Source organism: Hippopotamus amphibius, chromosome 5 (assembly GCF_030028045.1).
Source record: "Hippopotamus amphibius kiboko isolate mHipAmp2 chromosome 5, mHipAmp2.hap2, whole genome shotgun sequence".
Classification (NCBI taxonomy): Eukaryota; Metazoa; Chordata; class Mammalia; order Artiodactyla; family Hippopotamidae; genus Hippopotamus; species Hippopotamus amphibius.
Window position 1 is genome coordinate 171,628,799 of NC_080190.1, and position 9,969 is coordinate 171,638,767.

The 9,969-nt window shown below is 55.5% G+C and overlaps 1 protein-coding gene across 3 annotated transcripts in view; it reads right to left on the reverse strand.

The window, feature by feature from the left end:
• AGO2 (argonaute RISC catalytic component 2) overlaps positions 1 to 8,476 on the reverse strand; it is a 90,786-nt gene extending 82,310 nt beyond the window's left edge. Inside the window, exon 1 of one of the 3 annotated variants that reach the window (XM_057734222.1) lies at positions 8,307 to 8,476. In XM_057734222.1, the coding sequence (XP_057590205.1) occupies positions 8,307 to 8,328 (22 nt within the window). In that variant the 5' untranslated portion in view covers positions 8,329 to 8,476. The remainder of the gene's footprint in view (positions 1 to 8,306) is intronic. The other 2 variants (XM_057734221.1, XM_057734223.1) reach the window with 2 other exon arrangements.
• Between the last annotated feature and the right edge of the window lie 1,493 nt (positions 8,477 to 9,969).

Genomic DNA, 9,969 nt, shown 5'->3' on the forward strand with positions numbered 1-9,969 from the left:
GAGGGGCAGGACTGTGAGTAGGGCTCCTGATGAAACAAGGCTGTCTGTGGGGGTGGGTGGAGGCAGGACACTGGCTCTGCCCCTCCACAAACCTCCTCCAGGCTGGCTCCCTGCCTCCACCTGCCCACAGAGATCCCTGTAAAAACCCTGCCAGCTGATGCCCTCCTCTGCCCAGTCCCTCCTGGGCTCCGAGATCAGCCTGCCCTCCCTCCTTCCCCTTCTTCTGGTAAAGCTGCTTCAAGGTGCCTTCTCAATGCACCTGAACTGACCACCATGTAGCAGGGCCCCGGTCCCGCTCATGGGGCTTCTCCATCACAGGTGCCCCAGGCACACTTTACAACCACGTCACTTGTGCATGACTTTAGATTCCCCATCTCCCTTCCCATGTGCTCCGACTGTTCACCCTCAAAAGCTTTCAATGCCTCCAGCTCAAGGTTAAGTTGTAATTACCAGTCTCAGCACTGAGACGCCCTCCAAGACTAGCAGACTAACATGATGCTCTTGTAGTGAGCCACGCGTGTTCACGTTTAACGAACCGCACACCTGTTAAAGCAGTGGCACACGGAGGGAACAAAAGAGCCCCAGCAATGTCCTCCACCCCCAGTCACCACGTAGAATCACAGGCAGAAGACTGTCTCCTGGTTGACCCAGCTGTGCCAGCTCCTCATCTGGAGACAGAACCTGGCGCTCCCACCCCGTCACCCCTGCCACGTGACCGCGCAAGGTGGGTCCCCACTGCACGGCACAGCTGGGTCTGTTCTGAACCACTCCACCAGGAATATGAGCTCCGAGCGCCAAGACCAACCTTTCATTTCCCTGGTATTGAGCCTTACAAGGCTGCTGTGGACACACAGCACCTGGTATGTGGTATTTATCAGGGATGTGACTTGTAAAATGCGTTCTTATCCCTCATGCTTACAAAGTAAAGACCCAGAGGTCAGCCAGGAGGGTCAAGGAGAGGAGCAGTCATCTGACAGAACCGGAGGGAGAGAAGCCACTGTGTGCAGAGTAAACAGCAAGGATACACTGACCGAGGGAGGAACTGCAATAACTAGTAGGCACTTCCTGTGGGCACGCACACAGGGAAGCGACAGCCATCTGCCCACATCCTCTCATCTGATCAGCACCTCCACCATCAGGTGCTCATTCTCTGTTCGAGGAGGAGACTGAGGTTCAGAGAGGCCGAGTGAATGCCCGGTCACGTAGCCAGGATTCAAGTGAGGTCAGTCTGACCTGGAGCCCATGCTCTGGGTCTGCGTCACGGCGAGAGGAGGGCTGCTCGCATCACAGGGACACCTAGCTCCTGGGAGCTCCAGATCCCAGGTTTTGTCCAAAGTCACCCTTTTCTATCGCTCTGCATCTTCCTTTGCTTTCTGTCCACTTTTCACTTGTATTTCTTTGTTAGTTCCTTCGTTCCTACAAAACACAAATGATGCCGCTGCCTGCCACCTGGAAGGCCAGGAGAAGTCCTCCGTTTTCTCTCTTGTGCTCAGCCCACCGCATGGACAGGACCACACTCCACAAGAGCGGCAGCAAGGACTCCGAGAACACAAGTGCCGCTGGGACAGGGGTCTCTGTCACGGTCTCCGAGACTCAGAGACCGCCACCCAAAGCACCAGCTACAGAGCGCCCCAGTCACACTGAACACCCTGCCGCCTTCCTGTCTTGCATACGCTCAGTTAAAGCAAGACGGACCCTGGGGGCCTGAGAAGGCGGTGAGCAGGTTCCCAATGCAGGGGCCTTCCACGCTCCAAGTTCACAAACGGATGGCACAAAGCACCCCCACCCAGCCCTCGACCATGTGAACGGGCCCGCTGGAGTCAAGCTCCTCCACGACACACATGTGACACTGTAAGAATCTACTCTCAATGGCTGTATTACTTCACTTTGAGTCAAAGCTGACAAAACATCTCAAATGACTCAGACCTATGAACCTCAGCATTTTGACCTTTTATGTGCAATTCTCTAAGTACTAGAGCTCAGAGATGAAACACCCAGAAACAACGTGAAAAACCATAAAAACAATGCCCCTTGAGTGACCGCCCAGGAGACAGTGGGACCTGTGAGTCAAGATGGGCTTCAGCTACAGCGAAAGAGACTCAGGTGAGAAACTACCCGATTCTGGAGCTGGCTGGTTTCAGCCTGGTTACGGTTCTGTTAGTTGCTACGGGTTCTTAAAGACACAGGTACAGAACAATTTTCACCGAGAGTTCGCTGATGTCCCCAGCAATAACCTTCACAAGTCTCCTCCTGCCCCAATTCTAGGTGAAGTTGTAGACAAGTTGCATTCAAAGCAACATGGAACCACAAAACAGCCAAGAAAAGGAGTGGTCGTCATTCGGTCAGACCTTCCAGCTTTATCAGGAAGGGAACCTGGTCCATCGCAAAGGCCTCTTTGGAAGGAACACCCACACTCTCTCCCAGAACCCCTGCCCCTACCCGCAACCACACTCTCTCAGGGCTGCCTTCTAAGGGGTACTTCCGGCAGGAGGTCCTACCAGGGGGCGATCACCAATGAAGGTGCTCACTTCTATTTCTTCTCCCTGCCTCCTCTCCCCACACCAATGGGTCTTGACCTCCTGCTAAAAGAGCAAGCACCTGGGACATTTGCAACATGTAATTTCCTGGGTCTGCAGGGGCAGAGGTAGGGGAAAGCCTTCAGGTGATTCTGCGACCAGCTGCTGGGGGCGGGGGGAGGTGCGCCAGGCTGCAGGCTCTCAGGGCCCCAGTTCCCGCTCAGCGAGCACAGGCTGTGGGCAGGCCCGTGAACCCATGTCCCCCCGAACCCAAGACCCTGTCCTCCACCTCCAGCGCCCACCTCAGCCTCCCAGAACCTCAAACTCTACATGGCCAAACGCCACGCATGATTCTCCTGCCCAAAGCTTGCTGGTCCTTCCTTACTCCTTATGTTTGTTCATGTGTCACCATCTGCCGGCAGTAAAGCTAGATGCCACGGCACCTTCTCGTCCAAACACTCAACAGGCGGGGTCAGGACGGCGAGGCTGCAGCCAGCTCCCCCCTCCCCACGCGGGGGGCTCCTGCTCTGGGTCCCTGGGTTCTCCCCGTGAGGAGGCAGGATCTGACCCCCGTGCAGGCTCTGTGCAGACTCGTGCCCGCCCTCACCCAAGGTCAAGGTCCAGCACATCTCATCTCATCTCATCTCACAGCAACCCCGAGGTCGGTGCTGTTGTGCCCATTTTCAGAGTACAAACGCTGAGGCCTAGAAAAGATACGCAACTTGCCAAAGTCACAGAGCTGGTGAGGGGTGGTCTGGAGCCCAGATACTAGCAGATGCCACTGCTGAGTAAGTGGGGTCTCCCTAGTAAGTGCAGACAACAAGACCCAAAGCTGGGCCAGAGCCAGAGTACTGAGTGCTTCTACTCACATGGCCATCCCACCCAGAGGGGCCCACTGTCTTAGGCCCCGACTGCCCACCTACAATTTCCTCGTCCCGCTTCCATCACACTCTGCCCCCGACGCTGCTCTGCCAAGACCCCCTCTTCCACGGCCAGTGCTGCTGGGATTACCTTCCTAGAACCAGTCTGATCCCATGACACTCCACATGCCCAGCAGAGCAGATGGGGCTTTTCCCGGTGGGACGCGCGGCCTCCCCCATCACCTGCCCACCAGCTGCTGGGCATTCACACCCTCTGTTCCCAGGGCCCACGGGCTCCCTCCTCAGCTCCAGTCACATCACAGGTCCGCGGAGGAGCAAACGCACCTCAGGACGAAGACACGCAAACCTAAAGCAGCCGGGCCCAGACGAGGAACCTGAGGCCCAGGGTGAGGACAGGGCTGGGGCCCATGACCAGGCTCCCTGTCTGTCCACTGCTCGAGCCATGACCTTGAAGCAAGTGAGAAAGGCTAGAAGGTGGGGTTTCAAGTTCTCAGCAGGCAGAGTCCCCCACCTGAAGTTGATCACAGAGGAGGGGCGCAGCCGCATCCCCGCGGCACAAATCAGCAGCCTAAGACGACGCCTGTGACCTTCAGGTCGTGTCAGGGTTTTCGTAAGTGGGAAGCACTGAAGAGTGAAACAAGTGAAAAATGTTGAAGCCCCTTATCTCTGAGCCTGTCTACAAGCCTAAAGCTTAAGAAACACTGTCAGGCAGGGAGACCTCCATCCCAGTGTGCCCACAGTCCGCGCGCACACCTGTCGTCGTCCCAGGGAAGTAATTAACAGTACCCTGTTTCATGTGCACAAGCTTCCAGTTTAGATGATAAACTGTGGCGTTGCCAAGGGTACCACTCTGTCCAAAGCTAAATTAGAAGGGCACAGCTGTCTAGTCACAGAGTGAGGAGGTTTCAGGTTTTTAAATTTTGAGGGAAAAAAAAAAGCAGAGAAAAAATTAGAATAGTAAATACTAAATGACCTTTTTACTGCCTAGAGCGAAAAAGGACAGGCCTGTAACTCCAGCAGCACACGCCAGCCCGGGAGGCGAGGGTGCTGCCTGAGGAGCACCAACTGAGGAGGAAGTAGCTAAGCTGGGGGTGAGGCCGTAAAGTCTAGAGGGATGGCTGGGAGCAAACAGCACAGAGGGCACTGAAAGCCATCTCCCCGCCGTACACTGGGAGGGGAGGGGATCCACGGAGTCCAACGAGAAGGAGAAGCTGCAGGAGAGGCACAAGCCTCAGGCACGTTTTCCACACATCACACCATGGCCCTCCTGCCGACAGAGCCCCACGTAAAAAGTGGATTCCACTGCACTGAGAATTAAAGATGCAAAACAACCTGTCCCGAAACAACACTGAAGTGTGTCTGAATGAAAGTGACAAGCAACTGGGTCTCACCAGCCTGCACCAATGAAACACAGGGACCTTGAACAACAGGCATCTTTCTAGAAACAATTAAAGAAAACTGGGGGAAAAGATCTACATCCTCTGAAGAAGAGATCTTAAGGACTTCAACGTCTTCACAAGTCAACTGGGGGCAGGGGAAGGGGGTGCCCTAGCTGTAGAGTCTAGATTATAGAGCCTCAAAGGCATAAAACCAAATTCATCTGTGAACTTTTAATAAAATTCAGGATCCAAAACAACCAGGAAGTAAACACACTCCTGAAATAATGAGAGAAATTGATCACAGACTGTTAAGTGTGATAATGGCACTGAGTTTTAAATGTCCCCAGCCTTCAGACATGGTACTTAAGTATTCAGGGTGAAACCACAGATCTGGAATTCACTTTAGAATATTTCCACAAAGAAAAAGGGGAAAGGGCAAATCTGAAGCAGATGTGGAAAATCCTGATAATTCTTGAAGCTGGCGACAGGCAAATGGGAGCACATTACACCAGTCACTCTACTTCTGTGTATTTTACATTATTTCACAATAGAAACTATTTTAATAGTCCAGTGATACATTTTGAGTGTTCGCAATAGCAATTCACAAAACAGGCCCTCTGCTGGACTACCCAGCCACGCCCTCCAGCCCCAGGCAGCTTCGCAGGCGCAGAGAGCCGGCTGCTGGTCCACAACGGTGCGCGGTTATTGGGAGACGGGTCATATCTTCATTGAGATAACTGAGGGTGGGGGAGAAGTGGGAGCAGGAGAAGTTAAATGACACTAGAAACCACAGTGAAAGTTGGTCAAAGTCACAATCCTGTTGAGACAACCTTCAAATAAGACTTAGATGTTGCTGAAGTAACTTTGTAGCAAATTTGTGAGGAATGAAAGGCACAGGAGTCTGTGCACAGTGAAACCGAGACAGTCGCTTGGAGCAGGCAATACTGAGATGGTTTAAGGTCTTTAAGCGGTTAAAAAAAAAAACAAAACTGATCACCTATGAAGGTTCAGGGTCACTGGAGAATCCATCCATCCATTCTAAACCACTAACGCTTTCAAATAGTTAAAAAAACTGAGAAACAGTAACACTAAATTTTAGAGTCCAGATATCAATTCACATTTGTAATAGCATTTGTAACGGGCGTAACAGAGGCCTACTGTGGGCTCTATTTTTTATATTAATTTACTAAGTCACTGAATAAGTGTATTAAAGTTGAAAGCAGCAAAACTATTTGTGATTTTTTCCTACAATCCAGATCAAATGTCTTTTTATTATTCTAAATGAGGAAATACATTAAAAAGTTTCATTGAAGAGACTATTCCAAAAATTCCTTTTAAACAAAATTAAAAGCCTTAGTGTATAGAATGAAGTGCACCACAGCCTTATAATTACAGCACGCTTGTACAGCCTGAAATTTGGGTTCATTCCTGTCCTGCCACTGGCTAAGAACTATCCTACAGACACACGTATTTTTTTAACCAAAGCTGTCCGATTTCAGGGCAGGTTTATCTGTACACCGAGAACAAGGGGCCCTCTCCCCACCAGGCCACAATGCAGAGGCCCACATCTGAGCAAGATTCTTCTAAGAGCCGTTAAGGACCTGAAATAAGCCTGGAGATCCAGAGAACTAAGGCTGTTTTGAAAATGAGACAGACGAGAAAACATCCCAGTACAGAGCACAAAGCACAGGTTAGCGGTGCTTCCGGAAACTCAAGTTTCAATCACACCCGAACACGTGAGGACGTGGGTCCAGTCCACACGTAACAGGTTTTTCTTATTGGGGGTCAAGGTCAAAAGGACGGAGAGCCACTCCCCTAAGGCGAGTGTACGGGGAGCCAGCGTGGGATCCAACACACCGTCCTCATGCTCGCTGGCCGCATGACCTTCGCAAGGCTCTTAACCGCTCTGAGCCTCTGCTGTCCATCTTCAAAATGACCACCACCAACTTAGCAAGCTGTCCAGCGGATTACTTTACATCAGACACAACACAAAAGCTTGACCCTCCTCAAGGTTCTTCATTTTTTCTGGCCTTCAACTTTTAAGCTGAAAATCTGAAAAAATGTACCGTGTAGTGGCTAACACTTGCTGGGTCCTTTTACAGGGATCAGTGAGGAGATTCTCACTCACACAGGTGAGGGGCTACTCTGCCATGTCATGGGTGGGAGCTGCCCATCCAGGGTTTCAAGAAGCCCCCAGGAAGGTGACTATGGAGCCCCTGGCACTTCCCCACCAGCGCTGAGTCACCTCCCAGATAACGGTTTAAAACCATTATGCTTAAAACCACTCTCCTATCAAACTGCTGAGAGTCTGGAAGGATTTAAAAGTTGGTCAGGCTCAGCCTTGGAGACGCTTTCTAAGTGACATCAAAAAAAGAAGTATCCACAAAGCACAGAACTGTTTGTGAACAGACACAGCAGTGGGGGAAAATGTCAAGGGGCCCAAACGGATCAGCAGAGGCTGCAACAGGTCAGGCCAGGGCCCCACCAGCAGCAGGCTTGGGGAGGGCCAGGGCACCTAGCAGAAGGCAGGACTAAGCTGAGCCGGCAGGGCCTCAAGCCCGCTGGAGCCTAGTGGACAAAAGGGACAGGATATGCCCTGTCCAAGTGGCAGGGCCAGCGGGAAATTTAGGAGCCACGTGCCTGGCGGGAGGAGGGAAAAAGCTCAACAACACTTGACCATTTTCTTGGCCCAGAAAGTTAACCGCCCTCCTACCCTGCATTAAAAAAAAAAGTTTAAAAAAATGTGTTACTGCTTTAAGTTTTTTAGAACTTTTCTAGAGAAAGAGAGGCTGACTATGAAAAAGGATGCTAAGGAAATCAACACATCTCCTTACCTTCCTCTAGTAAATTATAAAAGGCAATTAGCACTTGAATAAGGAGCCGGCGTGTCTGGAATGAAAATGAGACGCACGCAGTTGTAGGGTTTTAGGCTGCCGCTTCCCAGCCCTCTCAGTCTACGGTCCTAACGACCAGCAAGAGCTGGCCCACATTCAGCATTTCCAGACTTTCCTTCAGAGAAGGGGCCGCAGAAGTGCTGGCAAAAAGAAAAACGAAACTGAGAGCGCTCCAGGCTCGCCGCGGCTCGGTCTGCGCCAGCAGCCGCGCTCCTCCGCCCGCCGCCCGCACCCCGAGCTCGGCGCCCCCGGCCCGGGCCTCCGCGCCCCCCGCGCGCCCGCGGCCCCGGCCCCGCCGGCCCCGCCGGCCCCGCGCGGCGCAGGGGCCCAGGCGCCAGGCGCAGGAGGCCGGCGCAGGCGGGCGCCCGGGCCTCGGGCCTACACGCGGGCCGCCCGGCCCAGTCCCCGCGCCGGCCCGGTTCCGGCCCGCAGGGCCGCGTCGCGCACGGGGCGCGAGGAGGGCCCAGGCCGCGCGGGGCGCCCCGACGACGGGGGCCCGAGGAGGCCGGGACTGCGCGCCCGCCGCGGGGCCGAGCGAGAGGCCCCGGCCCCCGGCCCCCGCCCGCCAACCGCCGCCGGCGCCGCGGGGAGGAGCGCGCGAGCGGCCGCGCCGGCGCCCCGAGCGCGAGGACTCACCGGGACCGGCTCCCGAGTACATGGTGGCGCCGCCGAGGGGCTCCGGGGCCGAGGGGCGGCCGCGCGCGCGCGCGCCACGGGCCCCGACGCCGCGAGCCGCGAGGGAGCCGCCGGCCGCACGATCCGCCCCGGCGCGGCCGCCAAACAGGTTTACCCGACGCGGCCGGGGCGGCGGGCGGAGGCGGCCGGCGGGCGGGGGAGGGGCGAGGGCGGGCGGGGGCCGGGAGGAGCGCGGGGGGGCGGGCGGCGGGGCGGGGCCGGGCCGGGCCGCGCGCGGCGGCGGGGAGGCGGGAGGCGGGAGGCGGGGGCCGGGGAGGCGGGGGGGGGGCCGGGGGATCCGGGGCGGCGGGCCCGGGTGGCGCGAGGCCCCGCCGCGGGGGCGGGGCGGGGGCGGGGCGCCCTCGCAGCCACTCAGAAGGGCGACGTCTCCTCCGACTGGGCGGAGCGGGCCGCGCGGCGCTGCCCCCGGAGACCGGGAAGAAAGAAAAGAAAACACACCCCTCGTTTCCCCGCCGCCGCCGCCGCCGCCGGCGCGCGCGGGCGGGCCGGCCCCTTCCCCGCGCTCAGCCGCCGCCGGGCCGGGCGCGCTCGGGCACCGTGCGGGCGCGGCGGCGTCTCGGCCAGGCTTTCTTAAGTTATTAAGGAAACGCGAATGTCGCGAAGGTTCCTCCCGACCCGGAGCTTGAACTTGAACGCGCCCCGGCTCTCGCGCACTACCACACCGCCACCTCCCGGCCGAGAACCCAGATAATCCTTGTAAAGAACTCCAGTTTTTGGTCAATTTTGGCTGCTATCAATGATCCGGTCAGAGGAAAACCCCCCGTTCCAGCCCCCGGGGCCTCCCCAGTTTCTTTACCGGGGGCCCTCATCGGATCCCCTCATGCTCCTCCTGCATCTCTGTATTTGCCTCATGTGTGCGGAAACGTTCTCCCTCCAACCCAAATCCTCCTCCGTGGATCAAGTCCCCCCAGATCCAGCTGTTTTTTGGAGGCTTTTCCAAGGAGTCCAGCAAGAGGTCAACTCCTTTCTCCCCAATTGGTGGTAATTAGAAACCAGAAGGTGAGACGCAATCCGAAATTGCTCATGTTTTTAACATATTTGCCTGCTCATTCCTTCATCCTATAAGCAGATATCATCTGCACACTGGGTGCCAGTAACTGTATTCCTTTGGCCTAGGATGGTACAAAGATGAATGGGAGTCTTGCCTGCAAGCATCCAATAGGTTTATTTCTAGTCTCTGAGGTCCTCAAGGACATTCTTCAGTAAATGCAGGAAAACCAGCCTGTTCTCCAGAGAGAAACTTAAAAGGACTTCGATCATCACCAAGTCATTGATACGAGCAGGAGTCGGTCCCGTGGCATCAGCCTCAGAGACACCCATCCATCCCTCTCTAGTCTTCTGTCCACCACCTCCACCCTCACGGAGGCCTGGACCGCCTCTCCACCTGACACTCACCCTGTGGGAACACAAATCTGCACTTCACCCTAGGCAGCTACTCAGCTGAAATGTGTGCTTAGGAGCCCAGGAAGTCGGGGTCCCACCCTGATGTCCATCAGCCTTAGAGCCATGTATACTCATCAGGTGGAATCTGGCCATGGAAATGAACACCCTTCATCCAAGTACAACGTGGATGAATCTGTGCAAAGTTGAGTGAAAGAAGCTA